The sequence below is a fragment of the Parus major genome, chromosome 8 (genome assembly GCF_001522545.3).
Source record: "Parus major isolate Abel chromosome 8, Parus_major1.1, whole genome shotgun sequence".
In the NCBI taxonomy this organism is placed as follows: Eukaryota; Metazoa; Chordata; class Aves; order Passeriformes; family Paridae; genus Parus; species Parus major.
In genome coordinates, this window is record NC_031777.1 from 15,690,344 (window position 1) to 15,715,821 (window position 25,478).

The window sequence follows — 25,478 nt, forward strand, 5'->3', positions numbered from 1 at the left end:
ATAACAAGATGTAGTCGAGCACGAAGAGATGAGAAAGAAAACTCCGTAATTAAAGTTCTGACTAAATAAATAAATAAATAAATAAACAAATAAATAAAATCAACCATAACTTGGGGGAGAGGCCTTGGTTCGGCTTCGGCCCCGTCGCTGCGTAGCACTGCGCGCAGTCCTCTCGCCCTCAGCAGCTCCTCACCCGCACGGCGGGACGGGCGGGACGGGCGCTCTCCGGCCCTCGGACTGGAGGAACGGGAGGGATGGCCGCTCTCCGCCCCTCAGAGCGGCGGGACGGGCGGGACGGGCGCTCTCCGGCCCTCGGACTGGAGGAACGAGAGGGATGGCCGCTCTCCGCCCCTCAGAGAGCGGCCCCGCCCCATCGGCAGTGATCGTGGCGGGCGGCGGAGGCGTTGTCGGGCCGGTGAGTGTGGCGGCGCCTGCCGGGGTGGAGGCGCTGCTCTCGGGGCCTCTCTCTGCCGAGCCCCTGCGGGGGAAGCGGCTCCCAGCCCGAGCTCGGGATGGCCGCGCTTGTTGTCCCGCAGAGCGGCCGGGCCGGGCCCGGGGAGCCCCGGCTCTGACCGAGGGGCCTGTGGGTGAGGGTGGGCCGTGTTGGTGCCCAGCAGGTTCCGGCCTCCCAGCCCCGTGCTCCAGGTTGGAGATACGTGTGGGTGGGAGCGTAAGTGCCACACGGAGTGGCTACATGGTAGAGCTGCTCTACGAGGGGAACAAAAAAAATTAAGAAAAAAACCCCACAACCTCATACTGCTCCTCAATCCGTATGGTAAAATTTATTTGTCCGCACACAATTTGCTCCATTCCTTGTAGATTATGGAATAAGAAATGACAAAATGTTGACTACTATGATAAATCTTTCTCATACAGCAGTTTTTAAGTTCAGTCCCTTGCCCAGCTTCCCTGAATACAATGATTTTGGCAACAGTTTTCTTGGGTCAATAAGCCATCTAAACAGGGAAAAAAGTCCTGGAGAGCCCTCCACTGGTAAAATGGCACCTTTTCTTTCTCCAAGGCTTTCATCCTCTAGACGATAGGAAGACAGTCCTTCAAAGACTTGACAGCATTTATGTGAGGTGTAACATTTTCCAGGTTTGCATATCCAAAAAATATTAAGCCCAACACAAATATAACAGGCATTATATTTACCTTATGACGTTGCTATGGTGGCAGACAGGCATTTAGTGTTTCTAGTAATGTTTGTTAGAGGCTCCACAGTAAAATGAGACTATTTGTTACCTGAAAAAATGCAGCAGCTTAAGGGGTCTGATCAAGTGTTGTTCAAGCTCTGTGACATGGTTTTTCTGGAGATGGAATAACTGAAGCTCAAAAATGAAGGAAAAGCAGCATTTGGCCTTTTGTTTAAAATGGGAAAAAGTAAATTCATTACAAAATTGTAACTTTTTATAAAATGCCCCAGAGGTTCAGCAACATCCCAGTGTCAGGGTACTGTATGACCAGGAGGTTGGGCAGCTGTGAAGGGAGCAGAAGAGACTACAATTCAGAGATTGTATCTATGCTGGAACAATTAAAAAGCGCAGCATGAACTAAATGATTGTTAGTACACAGATGTATTAATCTATTTCCCATGATCAAGTCCACCTGTATCTTCCAGTCTAGTTGAAGTACCAAACCTGAGTTTCCACCCAATTAGCAACCAGAATGTGTCTTCCTACCCACTAAAAAGCATGTACACACTGACCTTTCTGGTAGCCTTGCTTGCTTCTCACTCCCCTAAAAATACTGAAAGCTGTAGAAGTAGCCCTTTGTTATCCCTTTTCCTCTAACATGCTAATTTTCCTGATTTCTCTCATGCAAGCCTGAATTCCAGGAGGACATGAGTGCTTCAGAGCACTGAAAATTAGAATGGGATGAAAATAATTCCTAATTTAATTTCTGGATTTAGCAGACATGACTCTTGGCCAAAATGCTGATGGCTGACTCCAAGATTGAAAAAAAAATTAATAAAACTAAGAAAGAAATTAATATTACCTTTTAATTCTCCTGCAAAGATCAGTGCATTTTCTGTGTTTTACGGACCTTATAAATCCTGAAGAGAGTTGAAATGGGGTTTGCAGTACTTCTCTAGTTGCCTGGCATTGTGTAGCTTGCCTGATCTGGAAGAAACTTTGTATCCCAATGATAATAACTTAACTTAGGATAATATAAACATCTTATTGATGTGCCTTACACATACTTGGTTTTGCTAAAACAAATACAGGATAATAATTGAGAATGCATTAATCGTAAAAGTAACAGGAAATAATTCTCTTGAGCCTGTGGTATGTCTTAACATGACATATAAAATTATAATGGGAATGTGTGTGTTTGCAAAAAAAGAGTAGGCATTGCCTTTTTTTGGAGATCAGTGTGTGGGAGAGTATCTGGTTATACTGAGGAGGCCCTTCCCTTTACATCCCAGAGCAGCCTAAGCAGAGGTACTCACTCCACTTAGGTTCAATGTTCTTTTATTTCTAAAAATGCCTCTTTTCTCATCCACTCAAGGATGAGAATAAAAGAAGTCTTTAAAGTACTTTATAGAAGACTTTTTCATATAATGGCCAGTAGTTTTGTCTCTTGAGTCTGAATAAATGCTGTTCAGTTTTCACAGGAAAAGTGTCACAAAGAGAAACAGTGGGAGAAGTGTTACATGCCACTGCCCATTCTTACTGAGGCTATTCAGAAAAATAATTTCCATTATGTTCCTCATAAAGTTTTCTCAGTTTCTACATTTCTGTGGTATTAAAGGTGGATATAATGTTTTCTACAGGTATTTTAGGCACTTGCAGAGATTGACCACGCCACAGTTATACAGGTCTGCTGCTGCTCATGCAGTGTGGTGATTTTGTGTGATTGCCTCATGTCAAATAATGGTTCTGTTTTTCAGTGCACCGTGGCACTAATGCTGGAAATATTTACAACTGTCAGTAATTTTTCTTACTTTCAAGTTAGTTTTGCATGTAAAGCTTGCACATTTTTTGTTTAATTTTTCTGTTTCTCAATACAAAATGAAACAGGCAAAGATATGCATGTTTGTCTCTCTGTGCTAGCTAACTACTGCAAGTGTTCACAGTGGCTGCAAGAATTATGCTGTCTTTGGTCTGACCCTGAGGGAATATCACCGATGTCATGGTCACATTTTAAGATAGCATCAGTAAATTACACAAGTAGCTTTTGTGACCTTAAACAAAGGGAGAAATAGAGACCTTCATGATCTTTTTGATTTTACATAGTTATTCTCAACTATAACCTTGAATATGCTAAGTGGTATTATTAGAAATCACTTAAAATGGATTTTCAGGTCTTTTTTAAACACATGTATTTCTTTTGTGTCTTTCAGATTATCTGATGGCTAGTGTCAAAGATTTACTTGCTGTTTACTTTTGTTCGACCTCAGATTAGCCGAGTTTCTTCTTGTAAATGAACATTTACAGATAAATTAAATCTTACATTTGCAGATTGCTAAATGAAATGGGATTATGGGGGTACTTTGAAGGTCTAATTGAATTATCCACAACACAGTATTATGTGAGAAAGACCCTAATTTCAGAAGTGAAAATGAGTTTGTAGCACAGGAGTAAGAGAAGTGCAAAATCAGCACACTTTTAAAACTTATGCATTGAGGCACCTTTGATTGGCCTTTTCTATTAGTTAATAAGTGCAAAGGACTCTTTCTTGCTGGACTAAAAACATTCTTCTTAATTAAAACATCATGTTTTACTGTGTTATTGATTTACCTTTTTTCTTTCTGTTCACGAAGCTTGCATGGTATCGTTTTAAGAGGCAGTGGTGTTCCTTTGTTTCTAATACAAATAGTATCATTTTTCCTTTTTTTGTTCTCTTCCCCTTCTCAGGTAGCAAAGTCAGGGGGAAAACAGGAGTTACATGCCCTTTAATGAGAAAACTATGGAAAACAGAGTTAATAATTCTACTGCTGTGGCTACTATGTTTCTGAAATTAGATTTGTGTGTTACATACATTTCAGTCATTGTGGCAATGTGATCTAATATATATGTTTTAAAGTATCTTCCGGAAATAGTTGCCTGAAGTACCAGTTCCTACTTCCTTTTTGATAGATATTAATTTACAGGACACATTTTCTCCAGACTGAATGATCTGTTACTCTACACAAAGTGTCTTTTCTAGCTGTTTTCAGCAATGGGAGATATTAAATGTTTTCCAAGTGACTGTGACAAAACTTTGTGTAGTTACATAAAGTTCATAGGCCTCCTTCTCCAGTGTGACTGATCATCTTAATTATCCTGATTTCAGCATACCTGATTTGAAACACTTGGAAATGGAGACCAGTTTTAAAGATGTATAATTTTTTTAAAAATTGGCTCTTTTTCTATTCTACATTAGCAATTTTAACAGCAATTTTTATTGCACAAACACATTTTCACAAGAATTCTAACAGAGACTTTGAGGCTTGAATTACATTATTCTTAGCTATTATTCAAAGAAAAGAAGATCAGTGTTGTCAAATAAAGGAAACTTTCCTTTTAGATGACGCTCAGAAACATTTTTCAGTCAATTAGAGAGTTTCACCCTCTATGCTTACAACTGTGACAAGGTAATAATTTAGTAGCACTTACTTAATTGAAATGAAATCACTGTGGGAAAGAGGAGAGGATCTTATTTTAAAATTTCTTAGTGATGTGTAGGAACTCCTTCCTAGAATCTGTAAGGTTTTTCAGGTCACTTATTTATTATGCAGGCATGTTTCTTGCTTCCCGAAACTTCTGTTGCCATGGCATTAGAACATGCCAGCTAAGAACAGATTTGCTTTCCAGATCCATCAAACATTCCACCTCTGCAGTAAGTATTCCTTCAGCTCCATAGAGAAAACTATTCCATGCTGTGTTTTAGAAGTGCACTAATTTTGCAATGTTGCAAATATGTATGCTTTAGCTGTGTTTTATTTCTTGTTATAGATAAAAACATTTGCTATCAAGAATAAAGTATCTGAATCCATCAGAAATTAACCACACTATCATAGGAGAATTTGGTGATTATTGTTTTGTGTATCCTTTTCAGTCTTTAAAGTCACATCTAGCACATATCACACCAGAAAGATTGCCTAGCTTTTAGAGAGAAGCTTGAAATACAGGAGACAGGTTCAATCTCAGCTTTATCACAGGCTTTTGGTAAGACAATTTATTTCTTTTTATCTCAGTTTTCCTTAAATGGTATGAGAGTAATGTTACTTCTTGATGCTGCAATAACGAGGGGTCTACAAGTACCTTAAACTTAATTTTATATAGAATCTTCTCAATTTCCCAGCTTAACTGCTTATAAGATTGTGTAACTTCATTTTAAGTCTTCCAGTTATGTTGAGAGAAAACAGCTTTGCAACGTGACAGGCAGCTGGAGGTGACACTGCATTCTGTACGGAGCACCAGAATGTAAATTGTGTTCCCAGTTTATCTAGTCAACAAACTGGGTCAACTAAAGCACAGATCTTTAAAAACAGATGCTTGAAGCATTATACTGGAAAGTTGTAGCATATTTTGCCTGTGTGATAAATTTCTTTTAGTGTGCAAGCCACTTTGTAGGTCAGCTTTTGCCCAAGTCAGTTTTTCATGTGCTGTATGTATTTATATTCTATTTAACTGAGCTGAATATTCACATTAAATGTCCTCAAATTTAATATTGGTTGTTTGTTTTGTTTTGTTATGTTTTTTCATTTTAATTTTCTTAAGATCTTGGCTTAAGTTGTAGCTCTTGACAGTGTATTCTAGGGTTTGTATGTGTACTGTGTCAGAGCATTTGCTTCCAACATTATTAAGCTTAGTGACATTCAATTTCATTACAAGTCTCTCTGAATTAAAAAAAAAGGTAAGTACAAGCAGCACCTGGCTTTCTATCAGGTGCTTCCTAAAGGAAATAAAACAGAGAGCACAATGGACTGATAAAGAAGCCTAGTATCTTAGGCCTGATCAAACAGAAGCCATGAGAGAAACAGACACAGATAACTACTCCCTGGGGTAGAAGTGACCAAGAGATATGTTGTGAAGCTTTCTAATGGTTACCAGGTAATTGAGGTCATGAAGAATGTGTACCCAAATGGGAAATTGTTACCAAAAATAGAACCCTATATAAGTTCCATCCAAGTAAAATCCTATATAAACGCCTTGTATACTCAATAAAATTTGCTTCCGATCTCAACTCGGATGTCCCCCATCTCTCAATTTCCTATACTTCCCTTGTTAGAAAGTGTTAGGGAAAGTAAGAGGTCATCTAGAGCTTGATGAAGACCTGGCTCTCCTGCTTAACACCCATCTTTGACTCCTGGAAATCCTAGCCTTGCACCTAGAAATGGATTGGAGATTATCAGGTGATGACATAACTGGGCTGAAAGAAAAAAGTGTCTTAAGATTTGTCGTGAACTTCTGGAAAAAAGAATGCCAATGAAGGTTTCATTTTGAAATCTCAGCTAATTAGTTGGCTTCCCCAAAGTAGCAAGGTTGACCTGAACCCAGCTGTAATCTGAATCTGTGAAAACCTGAAAACTAATGCAAGTCCTACTATTCTGTTTTAAAACTAGTTCCAAGACATAAGAAAGAAATATGTAGAAAGACTTGAATTGTTAAATATTGAAACTTATATAGTATGGAACAGTAAGGTGAAGGCTTATTTTATTGTCAATACATTTTAGCTAGGAAGGTTACTCAATGCAGTTAAAATTCACATTATAGTTAATTATAAAAGTCCTGCAGTTGATAAGCATTTACCTTTTAGCAAATTGAAACAATTTAAGGAGAGGCAGTGCATGGAACAAATTTACTCATGGCAGCATACAGAATTCTCATTGTTAATTAGCAAGATTTGAGGTGAGTCTTAGTCCTTCATCTACAAGAAACAGTCTAGCATGTAAAAGAAAAGACACCTGTGTGTGTCTTAGTGTAAGTATTGCCTGTGCTGTTTGTATTTTTAAAGTACAGCCAAACATTAATCATATTTACCAAAACATACACTGTAAAATTGGATTAATCTTCTAAACAATATGTATGTTTTTAAATAAATGCAATACAGATTACCTAGTCAGGACTCTCCCTTAACTCCCTCTTGTTCTGTGTTAAGAAATCTGGCTTGACCCGTCTAGTTATCTTAAAGGTTTTATTCCTGAGGACAACTAAAAGTGTTCTGTGTTTGATTCCTCTGTGTTTGTGTCACAAAGATGAAGTCAGAATCAGATGTGTTGAGAAGACATAGGAGCAGAGAAGATTCTGTTTAATTTTATAGCTTCCCATTGTTCATATCACAATGTATGAGATGGCTTCACTACTGTAAGCAGGTTGAGTGCAAGCACAGACCTGCATACTGTGTCTACTGGGAGTCATTTCTATGGATTCAAAATTGAAACTTGAGTGTCATGGTAATGCAGACATTTTCATCTCAGAGTCTGCTGCCTAGAATATGGTTTTTAAATCTTTCTGGTAATAACAATAGCTGGCAGTTGTAAAAGTAACTAAAAATCTGTAGCTTGACTCAGAGAAACAGGAGTGTCTGGAGTGTTGAGGGACTATGTAATTTCCATGTAATTTTTTTTTTCTGGTATCAAGCTAGTTTGCAAAGATATATATGAACTTGCACCTTTTTTGTTTGCACATAGAAATAAATTTTAATTTCTTTTTCCTAACTTCCTTTTCATTTTTAGTTTACAAATATCACAATTATCAGTAGGTTTTTCTCTGCCTTCATTTAGAGTAGTCATCACAAACCTATTTTAAAGTTTTCCAATTTGAGGTATGAATATACAGAAAAAAATATTCAGATGTGGTTTTTCTGTGCTCTAAATATTATATTATAAATATTTTAAATTTTAAAAAATCTGAATGAAAATAAAAAATGTCTTTGCTATTTTCTTCTTACCTATCAATTTAACAAATAAAATTCCATTCCAAATACATACTTTCCAAGCTGAATTGAGCAGGAATTGGACTAGAAATAGCATAGCCTTTAAGCTGTTAGTATATAGTAGAAAAGAAAAAGAAAGTATGTACACTATTTTTTTTCTTTTAAAGCTATTGAGCTAAATTATGCCCCTCCTCCATCCTTGCTGAAAGTTTAGTGGATTTAGACAATGACGAATGAGAATTTAGGGCATTTTTGTGTATTTTCTTGTTAGTCTGAAGTCAAGCTATTATAGAAGCTTTAATGAAAGAGCATGTCTATAATTTTGTGTAACTACCGAATTCAGCTGGCAATGGTATCTTTGAGAAAGCCTGAATGAGGGTTTTCATGCTGAATCCAACAATATCATACTTTGTCTTTCTCAACAAAATCCTTCTGTCTGTATATTTTGATCTTGCAGACAATGCCCTTCAGACACAAAAATACAAGACGAATTGAAGGCCTTGATAGCAATGTGTGGTAAGTAAGAGGAAAATATCTGCAAATTTCAGAAAATGTCTTTGGCTGATGTATTTTCTTTCCAAAAAGATAATTATTGCCAATAATAAGATACATGGCAGTTGCTATCTCTGCTGGAATATATTTGGCACGTGTTTAGAAGCAGTGAATTAAATTCAATTAAAGGTATGATTAATTGTTATTTTTGAGCTTTAAAAATTAGGCTTGGGCTCTTCATCTATTAAACTATGTAAGACAAGTATAACTTATGGGCTTGGTAGTATAGCTGATTTTCAAATTTAAATGTTAATTCTGTTGAGTAATGTATTTCAATTACACCTTATTTGTATTTACCAAACAAGACAGATTTTTTTAAAGCCATTATACTTATTTTATAATTCAGCTCATTATTTTTAATACATCTTTTTCTAAGTATTAAATTGGTCTTAAAACAATATTGCCACCAATGATAAATATGGAATTTTCTTATGGTGAAAAGACTATTTTGAGCTTACCTTAGTTGTATGTATGTGTTGCGATAGTTGTCTGTACATATACACAAGGTATTCTGATATTCAGCCTCAAGGTATTTTTTAGCAATTTGTATTTATTTTTGACAGAACTGTGATGCTATGTGGGGAGGGTAAAGATGGGAGGAGGGTTGTTTCGTTTTATAAATCTTGTTAACATTTCAGTGTGGAGGAAAGAGTAAAATGTAAAGCTGGCCTGTGAAGGGAGGAAATAAAAATTGTTCAAGGATCCTGCAGGCTACTAGGAACAGTTAACAGGCAGCCTGAAACAGTCTGTTGCCTAAAATGATTTTAAAAAATTATAGTGCTCTGAAGTGACTGGGTAGTCAGTTGACTGAATTTAACCCTTAAGATATTTAATGTGCATGGAATTCAATTTTTGCCTATGTCCAGAGTAAGTGTGTATTTCTTTATTTGCACATCTGAGTACACTTCTGGCAGAAAAGTTATTCTGTGGATGGAGAACATCAGCCTTTTCTTGGGTGTCCTCTGACTCCTGTGGTCACTGACATTATTTCAGCCCTCAGCTCTCCATGTGAGCATTCTACTTAAACCTGTTCCCACTGCTGCAAATTTGGCAAACTGAAATACTTTTGCTTTGCCTTCTAATGCTAATGAATAAAAAGATAATTTTATCTTGTATGTTAACTTTAAGTTGTTTTTCCCTCCAGGGTTGAATTTACAAAAGTGGCAGCAGATCCCTCAATTGTTAATCTTGGTCAAGGCCTTCCTGATATATCCCCTCCCAGCTATGTTAAAGAAGAGCTGGCAAAGGTGGCAGCAGTGGACAGACTGAACCAGTACACCCGAGGCTTTGTAAGTAATGTGGAACTCCAGGACCCAGATTCAGAGGAAAATGTACCACAAGGAAAAAAAATTGACTTTAAATTAGTTTTATCTATAAATCATAGTCTTATATCCCAAATTAAGTAGATCTAGTAGCCTTAACTGTTACTAATGAACTTCCTCTGTATCGGCTTCTTTGAGGCAGAATCCTTCAGCAAGAGCAAAATGGTAGAGCAGGTCTGGGATAGACTGTCTCTGAGGAGATGATCCTGTTTAAAGAGTGGAGGTTATACATTTACCTCTGACTTTGGTCAGTGGGAACATGAATCAGACAGTACAATGGGAGAATGAGAAATACTTGATACCACTTGAGACACCACCTCTAGGATCAAGAAGAAATTCACCCACAGAACTTAGTAGGTTTCAGTGTAGACTAGGAAAGGATGGAAACAAGAAGTTTTTGCCTCTGGAATACATTCATTACCCATTCTGTAAACTGGCTTGTAGAGTTTCTGTCTTGAGCTGGATGTGAGTATGTGGCATTTATCATTGTCCAAGGCAGGGTATTCCAGGGGACAACTACTGTTTTAGTATGACCACTTCCTTGTTTGGTTTGTCTGTCTTCTGTTTTGTGATAAACTGTATTGCCCAAATGAGAATCATGTGCCAGGACTGCTACAAGACCCTAAGGAGTCTATCAAGTATTTTTCAAGCTGACTATGTTATGCAACAGGGGCAGAAGAGCAATGTATAGACCAGTAGGCCAGAAACTGTGTTGGTAGTTGTGGCATCACAGTGTGCATATTCCTACATAACTTTCTGCCTGTTCTCTGAGAGGCCATATGGATTAGAAATGATGGGGAGCAGCAGTGGCCAGCACTTCCCTAGGGACAAGCTCTCACAGTGAGCAGAGTGGAGGTCTGGGCAGTTGTGTCCTGTGGAGCAAGGCATGCCCAGAGATACTGGCTGAGGCAGCTCAGCTCACCTGAGATCAAGCCAGGAAGTCAGTCCACAGGTCAGGCTCAGCAAAGCTCACCATGGTCAGCCATAACCCAGTCATCACTGGGCAGCTCTAGGTGACACAGCAGGTCTAAGGTCAAGCCACAAAATCAACAGGGACCTTTAGCTATGTACAAAGAGTCTCTGCAAATACAAAATACATACATACATACATACATACATATAAATATACACACACATAACAAAAAATTCTCTCTATGTGGACTTGAAAGAATAAAGCAATTATTTTATGTCAGATACATGCACATGATATCCTCAATTAAGTGAACTTCTGGGCTAAGCATTAGTATGTTCCTTACCCACAATAAGGTATCTGAAAAGTCTTTGTTCACCAACAAGACAAGGTTTTGGAGAAGCCTGGGCACAATGGACAAGGTCGTAGAGAACATGGGCTGCAGTCTTGTCTGGCTGCTGCACTGTAACACACTTTACCAGACACTAAGAAGAACATTATCTCAAGCTGAAACCATGCCAAGTCTACCTTCTGATAAATATTTGCAGACTGATTCTGTAAAACTATTTGCAAATCAAGCATAAATATAGTTTTCCTAATGCATGCAATTATTCAGTATTTATTTCTGTCACTTTGTTTTTTATATCTAAATGGTTTGATAATTCCCTTGATAATTATGGATATTGACAGATAAACTGCAGATAGTAATTAAAGAGGATTTTTTACTAATATTCTCATATTCAACCTTTGTATTTCATTTACAAACTTCTGCATTTCTAAGGTTTTGAGCACAAGTATTTGTGGTAGCACAGGTGGCGAGAATGAATGATGCCCATGCATCTGATAATTGAGACAATTGTCTCAGCTAAACTCAGAGCTCTCAATGACTGTAGGACCAGAGAGTGGCCTTATGTGGCTTGGGTGCTGCAGCATTCCTGTCTTGCTGACTGGCTTGTGGCAAGAAATGGCTGTCATTTGAATCAGCAATGATTTGTAAGCCTTAATTTATGGTAATGTTTTTGTTTACAGAAGGGTTCATGATTTAATGCCTTGTGTGTTGAGATATAATATATGAGAGAATTTTTGTTACATAGTTGCATTTTCTCAAGGAGCTGTTTTCTGTTTCTACCAGGTATCTCAAAAGAAAAAAATATTTTTAAAGTAGGAATCCTGCAGTTTTCCTGAATAAATAGAATTGTGCCTTCTTATTTCCATGTTGTATATGAACTTGATTGGATGTTTGTTTTCTTTTTATTTGCACATTTTGAGAAGAGTATGTTAACTGTCATGTCCCTGGAGAGGACACAGATGGCAAATAGTACTCTGAGATTTGGCATGTGACTATATATATATATATATATATATATATATATATATATATATATAAAAAATATATAGTCATATATAAAAATGTATTATATATATAAATATTTTATACTATATACATATATTATACTATATAAATATTTTGGTCACAAGTGCTATTTATCAGCAATATATAAATACAATAGAAATATTTTCCTTGCACCAAATACTTTTAGTTGAAAGATAAGGAAGGAAACAGAAAGAGCTGAAAGACTCAAAAGAAGGTGAGGGTGGATTGGTGTCAGAGTACTCCCTTCTCTCCTTCTGTCTCTTGTCCTAGCTTTGCTATAGGCTATCTGGACCTACTCTGAGATGTGATAATATGAAAGAAATTAAAAAGCACCAGATAGAAAAAGAATTTCCTAGTAGATACAAATAAATTGAAAACATTTTTCTTTCCTAGTGTGTAAATTGTTTAAACCCTGCTAACAGCCATTAACACTGAGGGCTAATGTTGTGTTTTTCTATTTCAAAATGTAATAGTTTGACACAAGTGGAAAAAAGCCCAAACACGAGTTTTATACATTGTCAGGAACACTCTAATTGGTTACTTTTTTTTTTATTTTGAACAGGGACATCCATCACTGGTGAAAGCCTTGTCTCAAGTCTATGAGAAAGTTTGTGGAAGAAAGATAGACCCTCTCACAGATATCCTGGTGACTGTGGGAGCTTATGGATCTCTCTTTAGTACAATACAGGCACTAATTGAAGAGGGAGATGAAGTAAGTTTTTACTGGAAATATTCATGTATACTTGCAGACATGAGAATCTTTCTCTTTTTATTATTTGTTTACTTCTAAATACAAGTTAATGTTGGGGCTTCTTTCTGTCCCTATTGGTTTGATTTTTTACAGTTGTACATCTGACTTACGGTTTCAGAAGCTGTGATTAGGAGACTATCCTTGGGGTCTTCCTGTCACTCATCAACTTACAAATACCCTTTTTCACACTTAGGGTATCTGTGGCAGTTTCTCTATCACTGTTACTATTAGGTGACACGATACACACTGATTTCTTATCTGAGAAAACATGTGGGCTGCTGTCTGCAACAGACAGCTAAGGGTGGCACAAAGAATTGTTGGAGTTTGGGTAACCATTGTGTATCAGGTTCTGTTTTGGGCCATTGCACAGTGGCAGTGTAGATAGCAGGAAAGCTTGTTAGTTTACTGTACTAGCTGTGATAACTTGACTCTTCACTATTATTAACATCTGCCTTTTTGACAATGATATTTAAAGTCATTTTACGGGAATATTTCCATCCATAGTGGACAAAACCTTTTTGTGTTATCATGTATTTTGCTTTCAGTGTTTTGTTTCACTTGTATATTGTATTCTCATCTTGCTTTTCTGTTGCTCTGATAGTCAATTCTCTTTTGTTTGGAATAGTTCTATTAGCCTTTGCTTTTAGTGGGGTTTTCTGTTTGTTTTGTTTTCCTATTGTCTAGTGTCTGTGCAGTTTTTCTGGAGTTTGTCCTCATTCTTTACCTGAGAATTTTTGTCTGATAAAATTTGAGGACTTAACTGTTCTTCTGAGATTTCTAGATACTTGGAAATCTTGGAATTTCATGGGCATAATTAGAGCAGCTCTGCTGCGGTTCAGTAATTTGCTATTGCTATTTCCCATCTTTGCCTTGCACCTTCAAATCTGTGTGTAGGACCCAAACATTCTTCTTATTATAACTCAATAGTTGTAATGTGTAACTATAGAAAAACAGCCTGTTTGTGTTGTCAAAAATGAGTAGTGCTTATCATACTTAGCCTGAGGGCATTACTATATTGTACTCTTAAAAGGAGGAATATTCTGCAATGTTATAACCTTAAGCCTGGAGTGCCAGAAACATTATCAAGTTATGGCACCAAGGTAAATGTAGAAATATGATGGTATCATGCACACTAAACTCTTTGTTTCTGATACTGATGATTGTAATTTCAGGTAATAATAATAGAGCCATTTTATGACTGTTATGAGCCAATGGTAAAGATGGCGGGTGCAAAGCCTGTTTTTATCCCACTCAGATGTGTAAGTAACTTTTTAAAAATTACTAATTATATAAAGATTTTCATTCATATTCAGTACAGTTTGATGAACACCTAAATAATATATATAATATTATTTTTCATAATATTAAATTATGTAAAAATGAGATAGATTGCTACAGTGCAAGTCTGAGACAATGATAATCCAAAAGAGCTAGAATATTTTATTAGTGTTGGAGAAGGTTTCTTATTTGCTTTAATTTGTGCATTCTGAAAGCTGATTAAAACTGCTTTTTTCAGTTTTCAATGCAGATTATGGAAGGGGGATCCACGTATCAGTGCGATTTCTGTCAGTTGGTTTTCAAGAGATTTGCTGCCTGATCCCTGCAGCAATTCCTACAATGACAGAATTCAGTTTCTTTTCCAAAATATGCTTGCTAAATAAGGACTGATCATGTAGTAGATGTATTTGCTGTGCATACAAGAATTACTATTTCCTTTATTGTTAAATAGGCTATGGGTTAATTGTCAAATTGGTACTGCTGGCATTATGCCCACAGCTTGTGAGGATTGCTTTGTATGCCAACTGTGCCTTGTGCAAGTGGCAGCCTTGCATGGGAAGGCCTGAAGGGCTCTTTGGGCAGGACTGTTGCAGAACCACCATGAAATCAGAACAACACAGAGTGACAAAACCTCCAGGACTGCAGTGGTACTAGGTGAAGCTGTCCCTCTGGATGCCCACCTTCTAGGGATGTTTCAAATGACAGGGAACCTCCAAGTATTTTCTGTTTCACACCCTTGTTTTCAGTGTGGCCCTCTCCCAGTCATTGCAGGTGTCAGAAGGGTAGTGTGGCCATGCTCTATGTTCTCTGTAACAACAGGCCCAAACTTCTTAACCATGTGTAATACCTCAGGGATACTTGTATCATGTAGTATATAAACTCCAGAGACTCAGTAGTGCAGATTTTTAACTCTTAGACGATTTTCATTAGTTTAAGGAGAAGAAAAAGACCTTGAATCCCCAGTGGTAATCAGTCTTTTCAGTCAAGCAAGCACACACTTGCTCTACTGTCTGGCAAGGCTGTAAGCTCTCCTGCCATGTGACTGTGCTTTCTGCATTACACACTGTAATGATCAGCATATGTGCAGTAAGATCCTGGAAACTAATTCCTGCAGGGGCATTAAGACAGACAGTGGCCAGGAGAGGACAGCCACTATCATAATAGTTTACCTGTTCCTAGAATTACGTTCTCTCAGGTAAGCAAGATTGGATAGGTTGTCACATATGGTTATGAAAGTGTTTGAGGGTGATAAGTTGAGGTTTCTTTAGGCTGCAACATGTATTAAAGTTGTGCATTAATTTATTGTGGTTTTGTGTTTTATTTGTTTTCTTTAGAAAAATGATGGAAACTCTGCATCTAGTGCTGATTGGGTCTTAGATCCTGCTGAACTTGCAAATAAATTCAATTCCAAAACAAAAGCAATTATTCTGAATACTCCACACAACCCGATAGGCAAGGTAAGAGTCCTACATTAACACCACTTTAATTTCAAAGAATGCCTTAAATACTGTGATTAATGCATTTTCCTTTACTTTTTCTGTATCCCAGGTTTTTACCCGAGAAGAGCTCCAAGTAATAGCTGATCTCTGTATTAAACACGACACCCTGTGCATCAGTGATGAGGTGTATGAATGGCTAGTGTATAAAGGGAAGAAACACATTAAAATAGGTATTGATTTTTTTGTGGCATCTTAGAAGTGGTTGTGGAATGATTCTGGGACCAAGGATAATGCTTGCTGGAAGAAGCTCAGACTTCAAGCTTTGAAATTTTTCAATGTTTAGGCTCTAAGGAGGAGAGCCCCTCTCTTTTCTAAAAAATGTTTTAAAGAATAATTTCCAAATAGAATTTCCAAAGCTCTTAAGTGACTTTGGAGCAGCTATCCATAGAAACCAGTGGGACTGATGCTTGTCAGTTATGATCATATGAATTTTCTGTCCTTATTTAGTTAATTTGTTGACCATACAAGTGTAGCTGCTATTACTGTATGTGTATTAGACAGTGCTTTGCTGAAGAACTAATAGAAGGAACAGGAATTAGAACTTCCTTCTCAAAACTTTGTAGAGATAACCAGCAAGGGAGATGGACAATGAGGAACACAATTATTTTTGCTCCCCTAATAATAAAAACTAAAAAATAGTATAAAGGTCATTGTGGAGATAGTGCATGAGTGCTGAACCTCCAAAGGATGGAGACAGGGTTATATACTGAACATTGAATTCAGTGAAGTAAATCCTGTAAGTGCAGTATGAAAGGCTGTTAAATCTTCAGGTAGTGTTGCTACAGGGGTAAAGCATCATTGCAAGAACAAACAAATGAATAAATAATGATGCCAGGTTCCTGATCCTCTTGTTTCACTTGATCCAAGGTTCACTGAAGTTAGTAGAATCACTCCCACTGCCTCAGAAAAATTTAACCTAGTGCAAGTTACTGAACTCCTTTGCCAGCTCTATAATGCTACAGCTATGTATTTCTGTGAAAGCTTCTAGTCAGGTCACCTTGGGTTGGCTCTGCTGATTTATTTGAAAAGTCCAAAACTTCCTTGTCATATGTACAGATATTTTGTTTCTGATGATGAGCTACCTGTTCTGATGTACTTATTGAAGGCACATTTCAGTCATGTGCAATAGAGGCATATAATTAAGGTTAAACAATGAAATCAAGACACTTAAGTAGAAATTACACATGAAAAGACTTACCTTTTTTCCTGGCTCTGCCACTGGTTGAATGCTGAATAACTTTGCTTCAATTCCGTATTTGTAGAGTGACAATAAAATTCATTGGTGAAGGCCACCTCACTATGAAAATTGAATCTTATGAGTAATAGAAAGAGAATTGTATCTAAATGACCTTGCAATACTTGTTAGCTCAGCTGCACAGCTGCTGATCATCCAGCTGCAGTACACTGATTGTATTGGCCATGCATAGTCTGTGAGTCTATTTTGAGGGTGACCTAATTCCATGGCTGTTGTGGTTACCTTGATAGTGATACTGTTTCAAAGACATTCAGACGCAGAAGAAGGAGAACATTTTGGGTACATTAATGTGATAGTAATCTGACTCACTGCATCCTAACAGGTTACTTGACAGTAACTGATCATGTGTCCCTGTTGCGAAGTGAAAGTTAGATTAAAGATTTCTACATGGGCTTAGCAGGTGTTTCATGGCCTTAGCATTTCAAGCAAGGCTATCTTCAAAATCAAAATCTTTGTGTGTGGTGTAAGGTAATCCCTTTTCCTTTTCAACAGCAGCAGGTCCAAACACATTGTCAGCTACACTTCATCTTATGGACAGGTGGCGTATTCTTAAGATGTAGTAACTCCATTGTCATCAGCATCTTAATGCTTCAAACCAAAACATTTCCAGTTGAACAAAAGGCATTCTGTAATTTAGTACTAAATGTAAAAATACTAGATAAAGAAAATGCAATTTAAAGCCCAGAAAGTTAGTTGACTACATTTAGATTCTCTAACAGATCCCATGATAACATCTTTAACTTTAGTGTTAAAAGTACTCTAGAACTTTCAGGGTAACGCTGTAAACAATAACATTATATGAGTGAAAGAAGCAGGCTCTGCTCTTTTTTTACTTAAGTTTCTGATATTCCTTATTACTTTTAACTCTACAAAAATATTGCAATAAATATGAATGTGTTATTTCCCTATTTATAAACACTTGTGTTTCCATAATAACCTCTACCTCCATAAATACCTCTAATATTCTATCGAATGCAGTGAGGTGTTTTTTTTTGTGGGAGATACAAAATGGATATTGCATCAATTTGCAGTATCTGATAGTTGTTCCTTGATACAATTTAGCAGGGATGGCTAGCCACAGATCATAAAATTAGTACAGTCTTTGTGCTGTCACTGAAGCAGTTTTCTGTAGTGTAGAGCACTTCATCATGTTTCACATCATCTGACTTCTGGAAAAACATGGACTTCCTCTGCATAATGATTAGGGTTACACTGACAGATTTAGAGATTGCACCTCATAACTGAGGATTCTGAACAAGCCACTCAACAAGCTGAGTACCATCCCAGGTAACAGGCTTATTATATGCTAGTTTGCACTTCATTAGTTTTTAAATTGTAGTGAGACTTGGTTATGGTGTCGTATGATGTCATATATGGCTGCCAAGTGGCATGGGGGAACTTCCCTCTCTATTTAAAACTTGTTTGTGAAAGCAATGGAGCTGCTTCTTTCTCTGTGCCCTTGTGCAGCTGCTATTGCTAGAATTCTTGTGACTATGTGGCAAAACAGCCTTGCTAGGGGCCATTAGCTTTGAAAGCCAATTCTTTTTGCAGTCTGTGGGAGCTAGTTTGGATGCCTCTAGGAAGTGATCTATACTCTTAGCCTAGCTTGGTAGAAGGGTAGATCTGTTCAAACCTTTTCTTTTCAAGGTCACAGGGTAGTTGACTATGGGTAGGCTCATGGGAAATTTGTTTCTTTCATGCTGTTTAGTTTCTCTTCTTGGTAAGTTTGCTCAAAAAATTGCAATACATGTTTTCAAATAACGGAAAGATTTATACCATGTCTAATACCAATAATTGCCACAAAAACTTCATTGTGAAATGCAGGGGTTTAATTTGGAAAATCTTTGTTAATTGGTCTTGCTAGAGAGGGAATTTAACAACTGACAGATTCATTGGCAGTGGTTCTAGTATAGAAATGAGGTGAAGACAGATGTTAGTGACTACTGTAATTGCAACCTTGTCTGACTTTGTGTCTCAGGCTTCTGTGTGTCTGGATTTATCTGTTTCTCTTGAAATTAATTGTTAGAGTCCAAGTAGAGCTTTGCAGCAGCTGTATAGAAAAAAAATATTGCAAACTACAGGAAGAGACCTTTGCTCTGTCATCTCCTTGGAAAGGAAACAAAGAATTTTGGTCTCCTATCAGATACAACTACAAAGACAGAGACAGGCCTCTGTGAATCTCTTAATCCTTGCAGACATTTTAGCTAACTGCTATTGTCAGCCAGTCTCAGGCCTATTCAAATTGTACAATACAGAATAATTTATTTACTCACTCTGCTAGTTTTTTTGGTGTTCTGTTGTTTGGTTCTGGGTTAGAAGTCTTAGAAATTATTTTATTTTTCTGATGTCTGAGATGGCCAGTGACACTGAACTGGACAATTCTAGTAAACTGGGTTGCACTGCCTGAGTTAATGTTGTATATAGTACTATTACCAGGCATCAGAAATAATCTGAATGGGTAGCCTTAGATCATATTTTTCTTATGGATAATTGTGCATTTTTTATGAGGATAACTAACAAGTAGTTTTCAAACTGTACGTCTTATTTTCTGTCTCTTCTTTCTCCTTTCATTAATCCTTACCTTCTTTTGATGCTAAAAAGCACTGGCCCATCCTTTCTCATTTGTTACAATTGCCATAATTTTAGAATATTCTCATTGTTTGCTTAAGATGCTGCAATCAACATACAGCTCTGAGCTAGGGGCAGTGCAGTTCTTCAAACTATATGGAATATGTGAGTGCACCTGTACCAAATTAATTTTATTTTATGTACAGCTACGCTGCCAGGTATGTGGGAAAGAACAGTAACTATAGGAAGTGCTGGGAAAACATACAGTGTAACTGGTTGGAAGGTAAGAAGAATCAATATAAATGAGTTAAGTTATATAAATAACAGAATGCATTTATTTTTCTAAAAACTCCTCTGTTTTTATAACCTGTGTTCTGAAAGTTTCTGGGAAATCTTCATGTCTCCAAAATGAGACAATACCATTCAGTTGGAGCAATTACCTATCTTTAACACCCATGTCTTAATTATCTTTCTGTCTCTTAATTAATAAACTCTTGTGAACATAAATTACTAAAAAAGCCACCACAGTATTATTTGTTCAACATCAGTAAAGATTCTGGGAGAAGACATGGATATTATGATATTTTAAATTCCCCGTTTTCCCATCTTGTCTTTTAAATATGTATTAGAAAGTGAAAAAAAAAATAAATTGGCAACTAAATTCTTCTTCATCATCTGTGTTCAAACTGAACCACAGCATATATGATTCAGTAATGAGCTTTTTATATTCAAACTGGCTTTGACACAGGAGCTTAAGAGATGCAAAGGTTCTAAACCAATTAGATAAATAATAAATGTTCAGTTTGATTTCTAACCCTTGTCATATGAAGAGTTAAAAGTTTGCTTAGTATCCTATAAGAGATAGGGTTAAGGGAAATTACAACTGTTGTCTCAAATCTACCATTTTTTAAAGGTGTCATACACCAAACTTTGTGTAAACCAGCTTTTTTCTTAATAATTTATCAAAACAAATTCTTAAAATAGAAAAACTCAAGACATTGGCTAATTTTTGGTATTTGTTATATTTTAGTAAGACCACTGCCCGTATGTATAATACATGCATGCTTTCCTCCCTCAGCTTGGTTGGTCCATTGGTCCTGAGTACCTGATTAAGCATTTGCAAGTTGTTCACCAAAATACGCTATATACTTGCCCAACTCCATTACAGGTAGGTACAGATGGGACAAAGAAGAATTTTTTATGGTCTAAGAAAGCTGTTGGCCTCATGTAATTAAACAATAATCACGAAAATTAATTTCTAGTGGTCAAAATGCATATTCTAGGGTGTAAGAAGAGAAAACAAATTTGATCAGCTCACCAGACATTTAAAACAAAAATCAGTCTTGCAGATTCTTTCATCTTTCACCTACAAATTACATTTTGCATAAAAAATTACAATCTTAATGGTTTCCTAGAGAATATAAATGAAAGTTCTGTCTACTAGTGTCTAGTATTCCATGGTATATTATTATCAAACAATTAAATTTAACTTCAGTTCATAAGGATGGTAAGTCAGATGGTAAACCCTTGTGTCAAGGACTCTGACTACTGTATATGATTAGTGCCTAGCAAAAGATTGGGTGTTTTGGGTGTTGCCACAGCACAAAGTAACCAACAGATTAGAGATGTAGCTTGTGTAATTTGTGTGGTGATTTGGTTAACAAGGACCAGGATTGCACAAAAATCCATGTGATTTCAGCAGGAAGTGTGAGTGTCTGTGAGTTTACCGAGTGTTAATGAGTACTTTGGACCTTATGTTTCCAGGAGGCTTTGGCACAGGCATTTTGGATAGACTATAAGCGCATGGATGACCCAGACTGCTATTTTCACTCCCTGTCTCGAGAGCTGGAAAGCAAGCGTGATCGGATGGCCCAGCTACTGAAAGAGGCTGGGCTAAAGCCTGTCATTCCAGATGGAGGATACTTTATGATTGTTGATGTTTCCATGTTAAGTCAGTATAAAGTTCATTAAAGAGTGTGTAGAAAATAAATTGGGTTAATCAGAAAATGCAGCTTCCATTTTACACTGTATTCTCATCTCATATGCATACATATGTGTACTTAATGTTGTCAGGAGTACTAACTGGGATTGAAATTTTAAGTTTCACCTTAGGTGGTAAGGTAGATTTTATGAGCTTCAGCAAAGCATTTGTGATCCTAACTTGTCCATGTTTTGCAAAGCTTTGATAAATCTTTAAAGAGGATAAAGGAGTATTCGTATTTTCAAAATGTCTATGATTATGAAAATCATAATCCAAAAAAAAAAAAAAAAAAAAGCCAAGCACCTGGATAATATTCTGAATTCATACCATTTGTATTTTCCTCTTTCTGGTCTTTTTTTTGTTTGTTTCTTTGTTTTTCCTAATCTGAAGTCACACCCTAAAGGCTCTTTGAAGCATTCTGATCTCTAAACACTCTAAATTTACAAACCTTTTGAAAATTCAGGTTATGGCAGCTTCAGAGGAAGAATTCCCATTGGGGAAAGTTTTTTTAGTTCCACATTTTTTCACTAACTGGTCTAAATGGCATTTGTTATTCAGACTGGAATGTTAAAACACAGAAGGATAACACAGTTTAATCATGTGCCAGAAAGTTTTACATAGCCCAGTTTCACAGTTAACAAAACTGAATTTTCAGGGATTATTGCTGGCTGTGCAGGAAATGCACTCTTCAGTACCCTCCATAGCCCTGATCCTCCAACAGCCTGGACTTCAGGACTTCTTGGAGTATTACATGGCTTTCTTCCAAGCTGCATGTCTGAATTTGCTTTGGATGGAAAGCAAGTGCTCAGATCAGAAGGGAAAGGTTCAGTCTGTTGGCCTATTTTACTTCTTATAGTACAATTTTAAAATTATGTATTAAAATGAAACATATATCTTCATTCTTAAGTATTAACTGTAATAAAATGCTGTTAATGAATGTCTTCCCACTGGAGTCTAGGAAATCTTACAATATATTTGTTTTACATTTAGATGTGGATCTCTCTGATGTAGATGAGAAACAACCTTATGATTATAAATTTGTCAAATGGATGATAGCATCTAAGGTAAGATGTCTTAGTCATACTCTATTTTTAGAAATGCTTTTCTATTGAAAGCAAGAACAGTGCAACTATAGTTATTAAATAATGTAGTAGAGATGTTCCATTCAAAATAATATTTGGTGTTGTTGATAATGCTGTAACTAAAATATTGCTAAGTATGTTGAAAATGTACACTGTAGGTTTCTGCTATATCCCAGCACTTTTCTTTCAGCATGCTTAAGTGTTAATTGTACAAAAGTACCTTTTAAACATTTACCTAAGGAAAGTAATTTGAATTTAGCAAAGCCAAGTTATTGCATAAAAAGCCAAACCTTGTCTTTCCCTCATGTGTTGGGAGGGAGAGTTTTAGAAACAGAATAATAAAATCATCATACTTAAACCAGATTTTTTATACACAATCAAATAAGAAAATGCTATTTCTGTTTTATGTTTCAGAAGCTGTCAGCAATTCCTCTTTCAGCATTCTGTGGTCCTGAGACAAAGAAACAGTTTGAAAAATACATACGTTTTTGCTTCATTAAGGTAAACTTGTGTCCTGAAAATCAATTTAGTAAAGGAATCTGCAAGACACTGACTGTTGCATTTTTCCCAGGATCTCTTGTATTGAAAGCTTTTAGGAACATAAAATTAGTTTGGTGTAAAAGTCAGCACAAAGTATCTTCAATTGTCATTTTTTCTGAGGGACTTTACGCCATCAGTGTGGGTGGCATGGCTAAGGGAAACTGGCAGAAAACAACTGGATGGGTAGCCCTTTTAAGCTTATTGTATGGATTTTTAAAACATTCTTGACCAGTGGAGACAGTGAAAATTATTGAGATAGGTAAGCTGTCAATTAATGTGATACTCATAATCCAGAGCAGAGAATAGCTGCATAGCAGAGTGTGGGCCCCATGGCCATTCAGTGTCCAACAGCAAAAACAGTGAAGAGGACACCTTCAAATTTAGCTCACTTGCCTGAAAATATAGAGTTTCACGAGTTCTAAATTACAAAAGAAAATGTGTTTTTTTGTGAATTGGCTGATTTTTGCCATTTTGTGAGGACCCTCTTTACACATATTCTTCCCCCTGTTGAGTCTGTTCTTGAAAGGCTGAAAGACTTTGGGGACACCTAAGTAAACTTTGGTAAGCCCAAAGCCCTAAGATGTTTCCCAATTGTTCTGTTACAGAGTCAGCATAATGGAACATGTGCAAATCCTGAACTGGGTAAAGATCAGAGCCTTAGCCTGAAACAGTAATGAAGGGGAGTTTCTCCTTCTGTTACCTCTTTCGATGAGGTGTAAAGTCTATGGTATAAACTGAGCCAGTAACAACCAGGATGCAGTTACTGGTTGTACCTGTGGCTGATAAACAGCACTAATTGTTTCAAGTTAGACTGCCTGTATGACTCACCAGGCTGGAGCCAAGCTACACAGTTTGGAGGGATTATGTTTAAGCATTTCACAGCATAACATAGTTGCAAGATTAAAAAATCCCAAGTGTACTCACAGGGATGAGGAAAGTGTGCTAGCATGTCTCCAAACCAGAGCTGCTAAATTACATCACTGCATTAATGCCATGAATTTATGTAAGTATTGCTTTCATTAAACAGGATAAAATTAATGCAGAGATGATTTCTTTTAAATATATCTAATAAATATTTTCAAGGAATCATCATTGAATTCTTTGTATAGTCCAGATTTGTACCTAATAACTGTCAATGAAAAAATGGCAGAAAATATATTTACAGGATGCAACTGAAACAACCAAATACTGATTTGAAATGATATAATCATGACTGACTCTTTTTCAGGAACTCCATTCTTCCATTAATAGTGTTGTTCCTTATTTTGCAGAAAGACAGCACACTAGATGCAGCTGAAGTGATCCTGAAGAACTGGAATAAACAGACAGGCTGATTTTTCTTATTAACTCTTCCATATGGTAAAACTATCTAATACTAGGGTTTTTTTTTAATTGGAAATTTAAGAAAAAATTACTTAATATAGTAGAGAATGAATATGAAATTGTAAATAACTTTTTGCTGCTACCTGCTGAGGAGTTAAAACAATGATTTTCTGAAATATGTGTAATGTAACTCAGAGGTTATTTTCAGTCTTTTAAAAATAAATTGCTTTTCTCTTAAAGAAATTCCAATGGAATTAATTTCTTTTACTGAAAGAAAAGATTTATAGGACTCTGTAAAATAAATAAATAATATAAGTATTTTAAATCTTACAAGTAAAAAAGGGGAGGTGTTCTTGGTTTGAGATAGTATGGGATCGAGAGAGAGATTTAGAAACATCTTAGTTTGTGAAACCAAATAACCTGCAGTAGAGGAAGATTAAGACCTGTGGCTCATGGGTAATCATGATTATCATGGATAATTGCAGTGACTCTCCATGCCTGCCTACCTACTCTGTCTACAGAAATTGCACCAGTTTAAATAAAATGAAAAGTGCTAAGTAACATAATTCCTATTTTATTTCCCACAATAGTCATGTGTGGTGTTCTGAAAGTATTCAATCCCCAATACAATTATAGAAGTGGCATCTAGAATAGGAATTCTATTTGCTTATGTCTACCTTGTATTTATTACATGGATGAATCTATGAAGCAAAGTATAGAAGTCTTTGCTTCAGAGGCTCCTTTACAATCAGATATACAATGGCATAATTATTTGTGTCATTCTTTTTCTTTCCATGTTACAACGTTGGCAATGTCACACCAAACTTACTTCAAACTCTTTTGATCTAGAGGGGCCATGGAGGTGGGCCTAGTGCTGTTCTGTGGAGCTCAACCAGCTTGGATTCAAGCACAGTAGATAAAGGACTTTTTTTAAAAGAAGTCAGTATGGAGAATTCCTTTCTAGCTGTCTCCTTTTTCACTTTTTTCTGCAATCTTTAAATCAGTGGATGGGTTTCCCAATTGGAGAAGCAATCCAGTAGGTGACTTTTTAAGGCTGTGTGCTTTGTTCTTCATGATCTTTCTATGTTCTTCTCATGGGCTGTCCTGGTTTCAGATGGGATAGAGTTAATTTTATTCTCAGTAACTGGTACACTGCTAAGTTTTGGATTCAGTATG

The 25,478-nt window shown here is 36.6% G+C and overlaps 1 protein-coding gene across 5 annotated transcripts; it reads left to right on the forward strand.

Annotated features, from left to right (window-relative positions):
* The first annotated feature begins 120 nt into the window (after positions 1-120).
* KYAT3 (kynurenine aminotransferase 3) lies at positions 121-24,863 on the forward strand. 5 transcript variants are annotated; one of them, XM_015635776.1, is made up of 14 exons: positions 367-415; positions 4,724-4,824; positions 8,324-8,382; positions 9,563-9,707; positions 12,588-12,737; positions 13,949-14,035; positions 15,389-15,511; positions 15,603-15,723; positions 19,583-19,659; positions 20,455-20,544; positions 21,141-21,327; positions 22,348-22,421; positions 22,854-22,940; positions 24,251-24,863. In XM_015635776.1, exons 2-14 carry the CDS (start codon positions 4,726-4,728, stop codon positions 24,311-24,313), a joined length of 1,362 nt encoding a protein of 453 aa, XP_015491262.1. In that variant the 5' UTR covers positions 367-415; positions 4,724-4,725; the 3' UTR covers positions 24,314-24,863. The 5 variants fall into 5 exon arrangements, with proteins under 5 accessions (XP_015491264.1, XP_015491262.1, XP_015491263.1 ...); XM_015635777.3 differs by lacking the exon at positions 367-415 and adding an exon at positions 2,790-2,821; XM_015635779.1 differs by lacking the exon at positions 367-415 and adding an exon at positions 5,044-5,153.
* Positions 24,864-25,478: the final 615 nt, after the last annotated feature.

Excerpts from the sequence above, each read along its gene's own strand:
- KYAT3 (XM_015635774.3), top strand. The coding sequence starts at position 4,663 with ATGTGTAGGAACTCCTTCCTAGAATCTGTAAGGTTTTTCAGGTCACTT. Across the intron at positions 15,512-15,602 it reads CACACAACCCGATAGGCAAG|GTTTTTACCCGAGAAGAGCT; the intron begins GTAAGAGTCCTA and ends TCTGTATCCCAG. Across the intron at positions 22,422-22,853 it reads AATGGATGATAGCATCTAAG|AAGCTGTCAGCAATTCCTCT; the intron begins GTAAGATGTCTT and ends TTTATGTTTCAG.